At 58.1% G+C, this 16,470-nt stretch overlaps 1 protein-coding gene across 1 annotated transcript; it reads right to left on the minus strand.

Moving 5' to 3' along the window:
- Positions 1 to 302: 302 nt before the first annotated feature.
- COPE (COPI coat complex subunit epsilon) lies at positions 303 to 16,375 on the minus strand. Its single transcript, XM_003982087.6, has 10 exons — positions 16,193 to 16,375; positions 11,000 to 11,062; positions 9,744 to 9,844; positions 7,251 to 7,403; positions 5,916 to 5,969; positions 5,397 to 5,478; positions 4,345 to 4,500; positions 1,759 to 1,827; positions 635 to 709; positions 303 to 502 (listed from the first exon to the last, which is right to left on the minus strand). Exons 1-10 carry the CDS (start codon positions 16,316 to 16,318, stop codon positions 455 to 457), a joined length of 927 nt encoding a protein of 308 aa, XP_003982136.2. The 5' UTR covers positions 16,319 to 16,375; the 3' UTR covers positions 303 to 454.
- Between the last annotated feature and the right edge of the window lie 95 nt (positions 16,376 to 16,470).

A 16,470-nucleotide genomic window follows, 5' to 3' on the forward strand; every position in this document is an offset into this window, starting at 1 on the left:
GACGCCGGGATACTGGTTTTGAGCCCAGATGCCCCACGTAATGGCTGTGACCACCCTGTACCTCAGTTTCCCTGGATGCCAAGTGAGCTTGGGAGACACGGCTGTGCCACTTGTAGCTCAGCATCACAGGGTGGCTGTTCAAGGGGTGTGCACCTGCTGCTCGCAGACCCTGGTCTCCAGGGCTCCCCTCCCAGGAAAAACCCTGGGTGACAGTGCCCAAGACCGTCCCTTTCGAGCCATGGTTCCCACATGTCCCTCCCAAAGCGGCCAGAGCAAACATGGATCGGGGGGGGGGGGGGGTATACCTGTGGTGGAGACATTTATTGACAAAATGGGGCCAGGCTAAGCTTCTGGCCAGAAAACGTGAGAGAACACGAGGATGGGTGCCCAGCAGGGCAGGTGCAATGCCTGGCCTCGCTGTGCCACGGCCCGGGAACCGCGTCTGGGGCCAGCCTCAGGCGCTGGGAGCGTACTGCAGCACCAGCCGGTCAAAGTCATTCTCCTTCAACGCGGATTGCGAATGATGGGCGAAGAGAAACAGAGAGAACATGAGTTGGGACCCCAGTCACGGGCCTTCCCTGGCCCAGCCTGAGGGGGTCTGGGGATCTGGGACACACCGCCAGCTTGGGCTCACCTTGGCCTGGTACTCCTTGATGAAAGGGTGGGACCTGTGTGCATCCTTCAGCTGGGACAGGTAGCGGTTTGTCACCTGCAGGAGAGGTGAGGCGAGGTTAGGTGCTTAGGGGCCCCCCAAGTGGCTCTCACACACAGGGCAAGGGGAGGGGTGGATGGGGACCTCCCAGCTGACGCCAAGCAAGAGCCGTGGTCTCCCATTACCTCTATCACCCCACCCTGAAATCAGGCTGACAGAGGACCATCAGGGGCGGGGCGGGGGCGGGGGGACCACCTGGAACAGCGCCTGGCACAGAGCCCAGGCTTAGCACACAGCTGGAGGATGTGCCACAGAGTTCAGGATGAGGAGACTGGAAGGGACCAGGGACCCAGGCCCCAGAAGAGGGCGGAGGGCCAGGAGGAGCACAGGGCAGGTCAGGCGGGACAGGGTTAGGAGGGGAGGTGGGTTTGTTCTGGGCACACCGTAGAGAGAAACCCCAGAGATCTTGGTAATGGAACCTGGACCCTAGGCAGACCCCTTGCCCCCAGCCTCACCCCACCTCCCTGGGCCTACCCCTGACGGCACAGGGCGGGGGCATCTGTCTTCCCGAGACCAGGGGTCCATGCTATTTCTGGGGTGAGTGAGAGTCGTCCTGTCTGTGCTGCACTGCCCTAGCTCTGGGGGCCCTTCCGCAAGGGATGGGTGACTGACAGGAAACCCTGGGAGGGCCCCTGGCCAACTGGGCCAGTCAGTCCTCCCACCCTCCCTGCCCTCCAACAAGGTGGGCTCACAGGGATTGTTCCCCTGGGCCCCTTTCCTCTGTTCTTTTGCCCACCCCCCACCCAGAGGTGGCACAGGTGGGGGTCCCAGCTCGGCTCACCCTCTGAGCCACAGCCCACTAGTTTGTAGGGCCCATGGGGGCAGCGGCCCTATAACCCTGGCCAAGGTACGACCCTAGGGGTGCACCACCAACACCAACTTCCCAGGGCCCCTCAGGCTGATGGCAAGTAACCCCCTCCAAAGGAATGGGTTTCTGCCCGAGATCCTGAGCTTCATCTGGAGCGGGGGCTACACCACAGAGCCCTGCTCACTTCAGGATGTCACCGCAGGGGCCAGAAAACATCCCCTGCCCCGGAAGGTCCTACCTCAGGGGGCTTGCCCAGGTGCTGTGACAGGACGATGAGGTTGATCAGTGTCTCCGGGTGGCCACTGTCCTGCAAACATGGGGGACACCAGGCGAGCAGGGTCAGCTCCCCCAGGCCTCCAACTCAGCCGGCCTGGCCCCATATGAGGCAGAAGGATGCCTTCTGCTGTCCCAGGGTGAAGACGCGACCCACACAAGGTCACACCCTCAGAGGCGGGCAGGGGGTGCTGCCAGACCCAAAGTGCGCCCACTGGCCACCCTGCAAGGCAGTGACCTCGAGGCCCTCCTTTCTGCCTAGGAGGCAGCATGGTGGCGAGGGAGCCCCAGCCCCTCCCTACCTCCCTGAAACGGCGGCTTCCCCTCTGTGCCTGCCGTCTCATCTTGCAGACCAGGGTGGGACAGAGCCCCGCGGCTTATTGCTTGTGGAACGGGTGTGTTTACCATACCAATCTCAAAGTAACAGAGCCCAGGCCAAGACCGTGTCCACACCCTCAGAGCCAAGCTGTCCCTCTTGCTGTAAAAATGAGGTCTAAGACCCGGGGCAGACCCCACCCGTGCCTCCTGCTCTCCGGGGGCCTCGGCAAGAAGCTGCCGGGAAAATCACCAGAACATCCAAGCGGCTGACCTCACCCCACCCGCCCACGCTGGGCTCCAAGGCAGAGGGAACCCTGGGAACTGGCCCGGGACCCCCTTGGCCAGGAACCCCAGACGGAGCCCTTGGTGGCTCTGAGACAGGGACACCGCAGGGAGCCCTGAGGGGCACACGGAGCAGAGACACGGCAACTCGGACACACAGCGCTGTGGGCTCCAGGACCCCAGCCTCCCGCACAGACCGGGCTCCACTCCGTGGCTGCCCTTCTTTGGGGAAACTCCCCTTCTCCCGGCCTTAGTCGCCTCGCTGCTCTAATGGGGGGACGACGACACAAGCTCACAGGAGCAACATTCCAAAAGGAATGGGGGGGCGCCTGGGTGGCGCAGTCGGTTGAGCGTCCGACTTCAGCCAGGTCACGATCTCGCGGTCCGTGAGTTCGAGCCCCGTGTCAGGCTCTGGGCTGATGGCTCGGAGCCTGGAGCCTGTTTCCGATTCTGTGTCTCTCTCTCTGCCCCTCCCCCGTTCATGCTCTGTCTCAAAAATAAAAATACAAAACGTTGAAAAAAAAATTAAAAAAAAAACAAAAAAAAAACGAAACAAAAGGAATGGGGAAAACGGTCAGAAGCATGGGGTGGCCCACAGGCACAGGGATGAGCGATGCCATGGAAGACCTACGGCCATCAGGGGGTCAGGGCCATGGGGCAGCAAGCCAGCCCAGCTGGTGTCACAGAGAACGAGGACAGATGGGTGTCATTTGACTGGGGACCCTACTGCCCTCTCCTTCTGGGGCAGAGACGCCCCACCAGGCCAGGCCTTCCTGACTAGCCCTAACTGCATACAGAAGTCCAGCTATAGTCAGACCCTGTCAAGGAGGCGTGGGGACCCGCGCAGGCACAGGGCAGGGGGCGGGGCCGGGAGCTCCGCATGTGCGGCCCGAGGAGCACCTGACGCCCGTCCCTGATCTGCACACAGCCTTCTGATGGTAACTCAGCTCCTCCCAGAGATAAAGGAGAGAAGGCCTCCTACCGGTGTCCATTTCTCGTTATATCAAGAAATGTTTTCCAGGGGCGCCTGGGCGGCTCAGTCTGTTAAGCGGCCGACTTCAGCTCAGGTCATGATCTCACGGTTTGTGAGTTCGAGCCCCGCCTCGGGCTCTGTGCTGACAGCTCCTGTGTCTCCCTCTCTCTACTCACACTCTGTCTCCCTCTCAAAAATAAACATGAACAAATTTTTTAATTAAAAAGAAAATGTTTTCCAAAAATGGAAAAAAAAATTGATGTTTCTACTGATTATAAAAACAACACATGGGGGCGCCTGGGTGGCGCAGTCGGTTAAGCGTCTGACTTCAGCCAGGTCACGATCTCGCGGTCCGTGAGTTCGAGCCCCGCGTCGGGCTCTGGGCTGATGGCTCGGAGCCTGGAGCCTGTTTCCGATTCTGTGTCTCCCTCTCTCTCTGCCCCTCCCCCGTTCATGCTCTGTCTCTCTCTGTCCCAAAAATAAATAAACGCTGAAAAAAAAAAAATTTATAAAAACAACACATGACCTCCAATACTGGTTGGGAGAAGACAGCTGGGGCTACCCTGAGAGGACAGTGCCCTTGGTCCCTCTTCTAGACGAGGACAGGCCAGGCAATGTCTCCCAGTCTGCGGCCTGCTCTCCCGTTGGTGATAAACGGCAGGTGTCTCTTTCAAGTACAGGCTCAGGTGACAATCACGTCGAGGCCCCCAGACCAGGTAGTCAAGGTGACAGAGAGAACGTTTGCTCCGCTCAAGCCAGTGGAAGCCCAAGCTGATGGGATCCCTCGCATTTCCGAGAGAAAAGAGAACCAACGTTTTCAGTTGCGATCCCAATTTTTAGCTGACCTGGCATTAAAATACAATCCCACGTGAACACAGCACAGGCCCCCGGGGTCTCCCTCTGCCCAGTGTGCCTCCGAAAGCCCGAGCCCCGCGCCGCCTGCACCGGGAGCCGGGGTGTGGGCTGGGCCCGAGGTACCTTGTCCAGTGCCTCCTGCAGCACGCCTTCGGCGGCCTCCCAGCGGCCCTGGGCCATGTGGCAGGCCGCCTGCCCGTTGAGCAGCAGCAGGGTGGATGAGCACTTGTCGGCCATCTCCTGGAAGATGTAGTAGGCATCCTGCAGCTTGTCACCACCCTGCAGGGACAGTTCCAACACCACTGGCTCGTCACCCTGCCTCCCGGCCCGACCGCTGCCCGCTCCCTCCTAGAGCAGGATGCCAGCACTTCGCCGAGGTGATCCCGGCACGGGCGGCCCCTCTCTGTCACCGGCAGTCCTGACCCCAACCACTCAGGTTCTGTCTGCCTGTGAAAGACGCAGCAGCACTTTCGTGGGGGAGCCTGAGACCAAGATGTGCTTGTGGAAACACCACCAAGCTGGCACAAAGAGTGGGCAGGGTTCACCCTACTGAACTGGACAGATGTTGGAAAGCGGCCTGGGTGAGGCCTCGGGCCCCCAAGGGCAGTGCAGGCTCACGAGGATGGGGAACACATTTTAAGAAACCCATACAAAAATGGCTCAGAGAAAGGAAGCCCAGCGCCAAAAGCCTGAAAAGAGGCCATTGCCAAGAGATGGGGGCAGACATGCGGGAGGGAGGGAGGGGCTGGGTGGAGGGGAAGGTAGGAGGGGGACACTGGCAACTGCCCAATGCCAAAAGCCCAGAGAGCAAGCTGAGCAGGAGCCAAGCCCCGGGGTCAGCCCCATGAGGAGGCCACACTGCCAGGGTGGCCCAGTCAGTACACCAGGTCTGGTTCCAGAGCCTCCCAGCTCACCCGCTCTGGCTCTGGCTAAGCCACTCGGCTAGGAGGAGCCGGGAATGGGGTTGGGATGAACAAAGTGGGAAATGAAATGTGCAAGGGGTGGGGGACTCTCCTGGGGGAAGGGCCCTGGCTCCAAAGGAAGCAGAGATCCGATGTGTCCGCAGAACCCCACACTGGCATTCTCCCCACGGGAGCGGCCAGCACTGCAGGCAGGGGATACCTCCCAGCTCTCTGATGCTCCCCCCAATCCTCCAGCATGGCCCAGGGGCTCACCACAGCCAGATTGACCCACGCCGTAGCCAGCTGGGTGAGGGTAGCATCCTCGTCCTGGTCCTGCATTTTCTTCAGCTCCTTCCTGGGGACACAGGAAGGGTGGGAGGGAGCCCCCCGCACCGCTTGCTCGCGAGGCACACACTGGTGCTGGCTCCCGGCTCTGGCCCGACAGCCCCCACCGCATACTTGTGAAGCCCACCCCAACTCTGCAGATCCCACTTCCCACGTCACATAAGGAAACTGAGGCACGGACAGCTCCACCCCTCGTCCCAGGCAACATCCTGCAGGGGTGGGCAAGTAGATGACAGTGCATCACCACAATGGACTAGAATTAAGTACTAGGAGAAGCGATCACAGCACTAATAATCTGGGCCTCGGGAAGGGCGCAGGGAGGGTCCCCATGCTAAGCGTCCCCAGCAGGCGGAGGCCTGGCTTCTCGAGAGCACGGGGTCCCGATGTGGCCTGGCCCGCTGCTCAGACAGCCCTAAGAGCCCCAGGTGGGGCCAAACAGAGGCTTACCGGGCGAGGTCCAGGCGGTCCAGCTTCAGCAGGATCTGCACGGTCATGGCCATGCTGCGGGACACAGCGGACAGTCAGGAGGCACCCTTGCCACGTTACTGCGGGGCTCACTCCGTGTGGGCGCCACCTCCGGGAACATTCCTAGGAGAGCTCAGGCCACCGGCCCTGCCTCGCAGAGGGCGACGCTGGGCAGAACCGGACTCAGACCCAGACACTGCATGCTGGGCCAAGCCTCTCACCGCTTCCTGGGGCCCTGGCTCCCACATTTCACCACTGAGTCCGCTCGGGGCTGGAGCTCTCGCCGGGTCCCAAGGTGTCCAGCTCTGACTATCCTGAGGCTAGACGCCATGTCCGCACCCCACTCCTGGTGTAAAGGCGACACTGACAACTGCCAGATGCCAGGAGCCCAGAGAGCAAGCTGAGCAGCCAAGCGCAGGGTCGGCCCCCAGAGCAGGGCGTGAGTTCGGTCACAAAGGTGCTGTGGGGGGGGGGGCGGCTCTTACCCCCTCCGTTCCCGCACCCACGGCTTCCCTCTGCCTGACAGCTGTGCCCACTGATGACCTACGTAGACACTTGTTCCCACCTTTTCCCACCAGCTCGTGACCCAACAGCCAGCTCAGCCTCTGCAGGAGTCTGAGGAACAAGCTGCCTTGTAGGCCGTGCGCCGGACCTACTTCTAAGCCGCCGTGAATCCCTTTCTGGATGGACGGGGGATGTAAACAGATACAAAATGAATGTGTGGGGACCAACCAACAGAGGGACAGCAGGCAGCAGAGTTTACAGAGGACGGTTGTTGCTCCCTCTGGGCCAGAGCCCTGGACACAGCAGCCTGGACGCGATGCTGGCCCAGAGTCACCCCCGGGGCGGGGGGGGGGGGGGGGGGGGCGGCGGCTGCGCGCTGCAAGGGGCTTCAGTACCCCAGCCCTGGAGTGCCCCGAACGGTGGGCCAGCCTCAGGGGAGGGCCTGGGGGAACCTGGGGAGGGCAAGGAAAGGCCAGGGCCCAGGGCCCAAGAACACAAAGGCTTCATGTGGGGGTGGGGGTATAGAAACCACAGGCAGAAACAAAGGTGCTTTCTACTCTGCCATCGGGGACAGAGGGTTTCCAGTCCCAGGAGCCGTGTCCTTGGGAACAGCAGTCCAGTCGTGCAGAAAGGAGTGTCTCCTGGACCGAGAACGGGAGCTGCTGCCTGAATGGGAAGCCTGGGCCCCACCAGTCTCTCAGGGCAGCCCCCCACCGTTCCCATGACAACGCCAACAAGGCCTCGAGTCGCCTGGTGCCCGGAGGGGCCGCTCAGGCCTCCAGGCCTTCCCCCGGGGACAGGCTGGACACTCACCACTCGAGGCTGTCCCCCTGGTGCAGGGCACGCAGGGCTGCATCCGGGTTCTGGTCATGGAAGTAGATGGAGGCGGCCATCAGCAAGAAGGTGGTGTTGGTCACATCCATGCTCCTGCTCATCTCCCGGTCCAGCTCGGCCACAATCGAGTCCCTGTAACACAAGGCTGTTTAGGGCCTGCAGGCAGGAGTGGGCAGCAGCCTCAGCCCCCGCAGGAGCAGACGGGTCCAGAGAGGCGGAGTCAGGCCCCCAGGGGAACACAAGAGCTGCAAGTGTCTCCGGCGAGCCCCACTGGGTGCCAGCTTCACCGCCTTCCCACAAGGCACTTCTCACCCTCACACAGAGAAACCGAGGCTGGGTGGTTTCAGGCCTGGTGAGGGGACGTGCTGCAGGACGGGCCATGTCCACAAAGCAGCACAAATGACCGCCAAAGCCTACGGCTCTCCTGGCCCTCAGAGTTGGGGGGCTGTAGTGTCCACACCACCCCTGGACGTGGAGGGACAGGCTGACTCGCCAGAGGTGGCTTCATGGAGACTGGAAGCGACACAGACGAATCTCACACCAGTGACGTCGCTGCCTCCTCAGTGAGGCCGGCTGCACTTGGCAGGTGGGCAACATGCCGGACTGGGGGCCGGGCTGGGGTCAAGGCTTAGCCGAGGATCAGCCAGTTCCCCCACAGGCCACAGGACACCCGAGCCATGATCTGCTTACAGAAAACAGTCAAGACCCCTCGTTTCAAAAGGACGCTGAGCAGTGGACAAGAGAAGGGAAGCAAGGGCCAGGCCCCGAGTCGCTGTCGGACAAAAGCTGCTGTCCAGGGTCCACGGGATCTCCGCAAATGTGTGCGTGTCACGCGGGCTGCGGGGGGGGCTACTGGTCAAGGATCTGTGTCTGAGGGCCCCTGGAGACGGTGACATGCCAGGTGCCCGACAGACACACGACTTCAAATCAGAGACTATGTCCCGCTCTGCACACCTGAACCGCATACAGGGTGCGACACAGAGTCGGTGTGGAGCCCTCAAGGCCACCGCGTGAAGTTTCCTGCCTGGTTTGTGGCACCGAGAGGAGACACGCTGCGTGCTGTTACTGTGACGTCGGTGTCCTGACGCTGTTACCCTGACAAACCATTGTTAACCTTCTGGTACTGGTGCTTTCTCCACAGCCTGCTTGCTGGGCTAAGGGGCAGCAGTTTGCGCTGCCAGGATGGACGCAGCCTGAACCACTGTCTTCCTGAGGCCCTGCTCCGACAGGGTCCCAGAGTCCCCTCCTCTTCTGAAAGGAGAATGGCGCCTGTCATCCCGGCTCATGAGGTGCGGACGGAGACATGATAGGCTCAGGGAGCCGCCTGTCTTGCTGTCCTGGGGCTGCCGTCACAAAGCACCACAAGCCGGGGCGATGAAGACAACAGAGACGGACTCTCACGGTTCTGGAAGGAAGAAGTCCGATAGCCAAGTGTGGGCAGGGACGGTTCCCTCTGAGGCCTCTGAGGGCAAATCCATCCCGGGCCTCTCTCCTGGCTGCCCACCGTCCTTGGCATCCCTTGGCTTCTGTGTCACCCCGATTCTACCTCCCTCTTCACACGGCCTTCTCCTCTGTATCTTCTCCATCTTCTCTCCGGTCTCTTATGAGGACACCAGTCCCTGGATTCAGGGTCCACCCCATATCCAGGATGCTCTCAAGACCCTTGACTAGTTCTATCTGCAAAGAACTCATTTCCCATGATGCTCCATTCACGGGTGCTGGGGGTCAGAACCTGGGAGCCCCCATTCAGCGGTCACTGCCGACAAGTAAATCCCCCTGAGCCTCGCGCTTCAAGGGCGAAGGAGCCCAATCAGAACACGGGACACAGAACGCTGTCTTCTGTAAGAGCAGTGGTGGGGGTCACAGCAGATGGTCTCACGCATGCCGGGGACCCAAAGACTCGGGCCTCTGAGAGTAGCATGGTCATCAACAAGGTCACACTCAGGTCCTGGCTAAGAAGTTCCATCGGGCAGAGGTTGGGAGAGGCCCTTCTCTGAAGCTCCTTGCCGATATGCGGGATGCTCCAGGGTGGTGGTGGTCTCGGGGCCGGGCAATGGGGCAGGGGAAGACCCACAGAGCAGAGCGTCTCCATGTCACGGGCTAGGCTGCTGCCCTATCTCAGGCGCCCCCTGGGGAGCACTTTACCTTCCTGATCCGAGGGGGCCTCAAAACCAACCATTCCCGGGGGGGGGGGGGGGGGGGGGGCGGGGAACGGAAGTGCAGAGGAGCCACGGAGCCTGCCGGGTCATGCTGGTGCTCCACGCAAGGGAGAGGCGGGGCCACACGGCTCCCCCCTGCAGAGCCGAGGCAGGGGCAGACCCAAGCACCTGGGCAAGCATCCTGCCAGCAACGGACAGAATGGCTCAGGCAAATGCCCAAGCGGGGTAGGAATATGCTTTCACTGAGGTTCAGGGAGGTGAGGAGGTGGGGAGAGACGCCCACCCAGCCCCCCACCCCCCACCCCGTCCTCACCTCTGGCTGTCATTGGCCAGGTACTCAGCGAACATGCGCACGGCCTGGAGCTCGGGGGCTGAGGAGGGCTTGATCTCGTCTAGGACCACACCGTACTTCCTCTGCAGTGAAGACAAGCACACCATCAGCTTGGCCCGCTCTCCCTGCGGGGTCTACACCTCAGTCCCCAGGAACACATGAGAGCTTTGCAGGGCTCTAGCATCACCCTGGCAGAGCCCCAACACCTGGAACCAGCACCCACCACCCCCAGGGAGCCCTTAGCCTACCAGGTGCTGGCCCTGCCACAGCACCTGCTTGGAGCCAATACAGTGTCCCTTGGCACCTGTCAGGCCACAATGCCACCACTCTAGCCGAAGACCCCGGCTGCTCACTGTCCAGCCCCCGGTGCTGAGGTGACAGGGTGAGGGCCCTGCCAGCTCTGGGCGGGGGGCGGGAAACGCGTCGCCCAGGGGCAGGGGGTCTGGGCATGCACTTCTATAAACTGGGCCATATACCTCTCCCTGCTGACACTCAGAACTGGTGGTGATGGTCACTGCTGGGAGGGGAACTGGAGTCAGGGGTCCATTTTTCACCACACTCCTTTCCAGGTAGTTTTAATGTTTTTGCGTCCATGTAGAGGTGTTTTTTTTTTTTTTTTTTTTTTTTTTTTTTTTAATGCAGGTATACATCCCAGGGAGATTCCAAGGTACACCGGGGCAGCCCCTCTGCTGGGGGCCATACACACTGTTCACCCTCAAGGTCAGGGGGTGGGGGGGGGGTCTTGGCCAACAGGAGGGCGGAGGTCCCATCAGGCCCCAGAACACTCCACAGAGGGAAAGATATGAACAGAACCAGGAAACCACTGAAGGCCTGATGTGAGGTAGAGGCAGCTGTGAAGCCATGTGCCACAATCCAAGGTGGGGGGGGGGGGGGGGGGCAAGGGACAAGGGAGGCTGGCTGCCTGTGGGCCTTGGGGTGGGGGTGGGTATGTGGGATTCTCTTTACTATCTACTTGATTATTCTGCAAACCCGAAGCTGTACCGAACAAATGAAATCTGATTATGTAACAGAAAAAAAAAAAAAAAAAAGAAAGAAAAGGGAGAAATCACTACCCTGGCCCCCGGCCTGGTGAGCCTATAACCTTGGGAAATGGCCACCTACTTGTAGAGGCCACAGCAACTGCCCCTGCCATCCTCTGTCTGCCACACACCCCCCTCCCCCCAGGACTCTGTTCCTCTCCTGTCCCAGGGACACCGGAGGTCACGGCCTGCGCTCACCTGTGCAAGGTATGCTCTGTACAGAAAGACATCCCTTTCCACGTCTCTCCCTGGGCTTGATGGCTGAGGAAACAGAGGCAGGTCAGGACACTTGGGAGTTGGGTGCCAGACAGGTCTTCAGTAGAGGCCAAGAGCAGGCAGCGTCTCCAGTGGATTCCAGGCCTGAGTCCCAGCCCTGATCTTGTCCCACACCACCACCACCCCAGGAAGGGGCTCAGTCCTCACCCCTGTTCGTCCAGGTGAGGGAAAGTGGAGCACCCACTCCCTCTGCACAGCAAGGGGCCAGGGTGGAGCCCACACCTTCCACCGCGGGACACATGGCCACTCATACCGACAGGGGCCCCCAGGGTGCAGCAGATTGAGACAGAAGTTGCTCAATGGTACACATGGTCCAAGATGTTGGGGGGAAAGGCCCTAGTGCCTGGGTTTGTAAAAGTAGAGAAAACAGGCCCACGAGGGTTCCCATCCAGAGGTGGACGGGTGATTCTGCAGAACTGATGAGACCCAGGAGATGTGCAAAGGGGACTTTATTTTTTTGTAGCAAATATTTCTATGGGGCATGTTCCTGTCTCGTTTTTGTCCCCAAACCCTCTTTAAACACGCAAAAGAGAAGAAACAAAGGTTTGCTTCACTCAGAGGGCCTCTCTAGGAGAGCTCAGCTGGGCTGTCCTGGTGCAGTGACATCGGTGTCCAGCCTGGGCCATGCCCCTCAGCCCCACTACCGCAGAGCTGGGGAGGTGACATCACACAGTGGTCGCTCTGGGACTGTGTCCCCAGCCAGGCGACGAAGTTATGGGGAGGCCGACCAGAGCCAGGAAAAGAAGAAGGCTCACAGGACTTGGGCAGAAGCCGTGTGCGGAGGGCTGGGCAGACCTCCAGGTCTAAAGAAACAAAAATGGCATCTTTCTCAACAAATGCTTCTCAGCCGTTTCCTGCTTGGGGATAGCTCGTCAGAATGACCTGAGAACAAAGCCAGGAGGCCCATGCCCACCAGTGATGGCCAGCTCGAGTGGCCGCTCACCACTCCCAGACGGCTCAGAGGCGCAGCCAGGCCTGAGGATGAGTGCCATCGGGGGGCCAGGGATGGGGTGGGGGCTACTGTCGGTAGCTTCTTGAGGCTGTCTTCACTGCTCTGTCCCCAACACCTGGGCAGTACCTATTATCTTGCAGGCACTTAAGAAATGTCTGACAGAGGAGCACCTGGGTGGCTCAGCTGGTTAAGCATCAGACCTCGGTTCAGGTCATGATCTCACGGGTTCGTGGGTTCGAGCCCCGCGTCGGGCTCTGTGCTGACGGCTCAGAGCCCGGAGCCTGCTTCGGATTCTGTGTCTCCCTCTCTCTCTGCCCCTCCCCCGCTCATGCTCTGTCTCTGTCTCTCAAAAATAAACATTAACAAAAATAAAAAATTAAAAAAAAAATGTCTGACGGGGCACCTGGGTGGCTCAGCCGGTTAAGTGTCCAGCTCTCAATTTCAGCTCAGGTCACGATCTCACAGTTCGTGGGTCCGAGCCCTGTGTTGGGCTCTGTGGTAATGGCACACAGCCTGCTTGGGATCTTTCTCTCCCTCTCTCTCTGTTCCTCCCCTGCTCTCTCTCTCTCAAACACAAATAAGCTTTATTAAAACAAACAAAAGGAATGCCTGACAGATAAGGGAAAGTCTTAATGGCGACACAGCACTACATCTAATCACTACATCTATAAAGGCAGTGACCCACCACGTGTTCTACCTGGGGCCACCTCAGAGCTGGCAGAGCTTGGGGTCACTGTAATGAACTGCCATAAACTGGGTGGTCTGAAATAACACAATTATTCTCTCAAGGTCCTGGAGGCTGGAAGTTCAAAGTCAAGGTGTCAGCAGGAACATGCTCCCATCAAAGGCTTATCCTAAATCCCAGATGATCTCATCTAGAGATCCTTTACGGAATTATACCTGCCATGATCTTTTTCCCAAATGAGTCACATTCACAGGTTCTGGGTGAACATATCTTTTGGGGGATACCGTTCAACTCAGCATAGGCTGCCCAAGAGGGTTTAGGTGGCCCATGGCCCACATCAAATGGCCCAGTGGGGACAGTATTCCCATTCTGGATGCATCAGGGAGAATGTCATAGTTTCAGGCCAGTGCGTGTTTCCCACGTCCCCAAAAAGGAAGCGGCTCCCTGGCTCAGAGGCTGGGCTGCGGCCTGCCTCCACCCGCAGTGACCGTCACCTCTTGTTTTCAGTCATTCCCTTAGTACAGTAGGTCACACTGGTCCTCCCTTTCAGCAGCGACGGAAAGTTTGCATGTCATGACACGAGAAGACTCAAAAGAACGTATTGCTGTGATGTAAGCACAACAGACGCACGAGAGGAGCCAGACAGCAGAGCATGAGTGTGACACTGAATTTCACAGTGACCCTAGTGCGACAGGTGTCATCGTTCCCATTGGACAGACAGGGAAACAGGCGCAGAGAGGTACAGCGACTCAGCCCTGGCTGCAGAGAGTCGTAACAGGGCCAGAGGCTGAGCACGGGTCTGTCTCAGTCTCCTTACCGTCTATACTACCCAGCAAGGAGGCGGGCACACAACTGTGGTGGTGAGCCGAATAAGGGACACCCCCACCCCCTGGCCCCGGCCCAGCGAGGTCCGTACCAGGCCCTGGAATCTGTGAACAGCTTACCTGTCACAAAAGGGACCTCACAAAGGTTATGGACCCTAAAATGGGAAGAGTATGCCGGGTTACGGGGGAGGGCCCAGCCTAATCACAGAATCTTAATGGCAAGAACTTTAATGGCAGAGAATAGGCAGAAATACTGCAGCAGCAGGAGAAATCCAAGCGAGCCCAAGTGTGAGAAGGATTCTGTGGCTGGTTCTGACGTGGAGAGACCACATGCAAGGTTGAGGACTGGAGAGGAGCCTCTGTGAACTAAGGCTGACCCCGGGGCTCAGAGCTAGCAACCTGAATGAGTCTGAAAGCATATGCTCCCCTAGGACCTCCAGAAAAGACAGAGCCTGGCCAACACCTTGATTTTAGCCTGCTGCAAGCCATGGAGAACTTCCCACCTGCAGAAACCGACCGAGAGATAATGCATTTGTTTTGTTGCAAGCCTTTGTGGCCATTCATCATGGCAACGTCAAAAAATGAATGTAATCAAACAAGTGTTATTTCACATGTAACAGCTTCCTGAAGCCCATTTCAGGCGTTGTCCCCGTTATAAAGATGAATGTCAAGGAAACCGGGTATACCGTCAGAGGTCAACGGTCGGAAGCAGGAGAAAGGAAGCCTTCCCTCCTTCAAAGTCCAAATTCCTCCCAAGCCTCTGGCGGCCTCAGTGAAGAGCTCTGCCATTCCTTTGCTTGGTGCGCCAAAGGCCTCCCACACCTTCAGAATAAAATCCAAACCCCAACTGTGGCTCCCAGGGCCCTTCCTGTCCCCCTGCCCACTTCATTCTCCATCCTCCCCCTCGCTCACCCCACTTCTGCTACACCGGCCTTTTATGCTTTGACTACACGGCACTCATCTCTGCCTCGGCACCTTTGCCGCAATTTAGGGGGTTAGATGCTTCTCGAGGTTAAGTCTCAGGTTCAAATGACAGCCAGTGAGGCTGACAGGCCACCAGGGGCTTACCGGACCACTCCCACCTGGAGCAGCCTCCTCCCCACCATTTTCCAACTCAGCACTGTTTTTTTTTTTTTTTTTTTTTTTTTTTAAGAGAGGTGTATGTAGGTTTTTTTTAAGTTTATATATATATTTTTAAATCATCTCTACACCCAACGTGGGGCTTGAACTCAGAACCCTGAGATCAAGAGTTGCATGTTCTTCTGACTGAGTCAGCCAGGCGCCCTTCGCTCAGCACTCTCTACCTCACCTTGCCCCCTTAAGCGCTCAAGATGTTATTACATATTCACTCACTTCTTTACTTGTTTAATCTCTTTGGAACACTAGGCCATGTACAAGTTTAAAAAAAAAAAAAAAAAAGACTCCGTTGAAAATAGAACCACGAGGCCAGAAGGGGGCGCTCTCAAGCCCTGACATTCCAAGTCAAAAGCAGACCCCAGCAAAAGAGAGGTACCATGATTCCCCCCAAGAAGACTACACTTTAGTACCTCCACAGGAGAACAAAAGATCTCCTCCCGGGGTAACTGCCTAGCCAAGAAGAGACTGTCACAACTCAGGCAATGAAAAGCCACTACACTTCAAGCTCCCAGTTTACTCCAAAGGATTTTCTGTTTATAACAGCCCCTCTCAACTCCCCCCTTTCCTCTGTGAAAAAGCAGTCCTCTCCTTTGATCTCTGGACATGCCTACGGTTTTGCCATAGGTTACATGTCCCAAACTGCAATTCTCCCTTAATCCCCAATAAACTCGTTTTGCTTGTAAAATAGATGAGTTTTCTTTTTAAGGTTAACAACCACGAGGGCAGGCGTGACCCTGTCAAGTTCACTGCTCTTAAAGATTCGCCAACAGTTCACTCTCAAAGTGTCTGTAACGTCCGTGTCCCTCCCTAAAAGTTCCTGCTAAAGGACCTGTCAGGCTGGGCCCTGCCTGACAAGGCTATTTTCTAGCTCTCAAAAGGCCAACCTCATTCTCATCACTATCCACCACACCACCCCCCTGACTTCTTGTTTATTTGCTCAGTCACTGTCCCCCTTGGGAGCCTGAGCTTTCCAAGAGACCTCGGAGTTTTGCCACTGCTTTGAGCCCAGCACGAATACACCGCCTTGACCCATTGGGAAGCTCAATGAGGAATGAAAGAATGAATGGGCAAGTACGGGGAGATATAACCAGGCTGGTGGGGCAGGCAAAGTCGGGGAAGACATTTCTCTCTCGAGCGGCGGTGCTAGCCTTCCAAAATGACAACAAACAACGGTCCCTGCTTCACGAGTAACGAGGGTATGGTGGCACACGTGGGCCCTCCCCAAGTGAAAATTACTACTACTATTATTATTAATACAGTAGTACAAACGCCTCCCTTACTCAAATGCCTTCCATGGCGCAGAGCAAGCTCTCGGAGTGAGAAGTATCACAAACTGTCACGGCTTTGAGTTTTGTCATAAGAAAAGGGTAATTCCTCACAGCGCTCTGAAGAGATACGTGGCGGGGGGGGGGGGGATGCCGCGAGAAGAAGGAAGATTTTTAAAATCAGGGCGCGACCAGTGGCCACCAGGAAGCGGCTTTCGCCGCCACCTTCCCCTCGCCTCCAAGCGGCCGCACCTTCACCCGCTGAGCCTCGTTAATGCACTGCTGGTAGCTGCCAATGTAGAAGGCATTCTTCACGTCGAACAGCTCGTCCACTTCCCCGGAGCCGCCAGAGGCCGAGACCGGAGCCGGAGGCGCCATATCGCTGTGGTCCCAGTCGTTCCCCTTCCGGAGGGACACGTCGGACGGAAGCAGGGATTCGCTGCAAAGCGCTCTGGGAAATGGAGTTTACGCGTTCCGGCCTGGAAATGAGCCAATGGGAGACTTAAACGGGGGTTAAAGGACGGGAATCG

Source organism: Felis catus, chromosome A2 (assembly GCF_018350175.1).
Source record: "Felis catus isolate Fca126 chromosome A2, F.catus_Fca126_mat1.0, whole genome shotgun sequence".
Lineage (NCBI taxonomy): Eukaryota > Metazoa > Chordata > Mammalia > Carnivora > Felidae > Felis > Felis catus.

Bases quoted from the DNA above. Each gene is read 5' to 3' on its own strand.
- COPE (XM_003982087.6), bottom strand. From the start codon at position 16,318: ATGGCGCCTCCGGCTCCGGTCTCGGCCTCTGGCGGCTCCGGGGAAGTG. The intron at 9,845-10,999 runs GTGAGCGCAGGC...TCTTCACTGCAG, and splicing joins ACAGAGCATACCTTGCACAG to AGGAAGTACGGTGTGGTCCT. The intron at 5,970-7,250 runs GTGAGTGTCCAG...TGTGTCCCGCAG, and splicing joins CAGGGGGACAGCCTCGAGTG to CATGGCCATGACCGTGCAGA.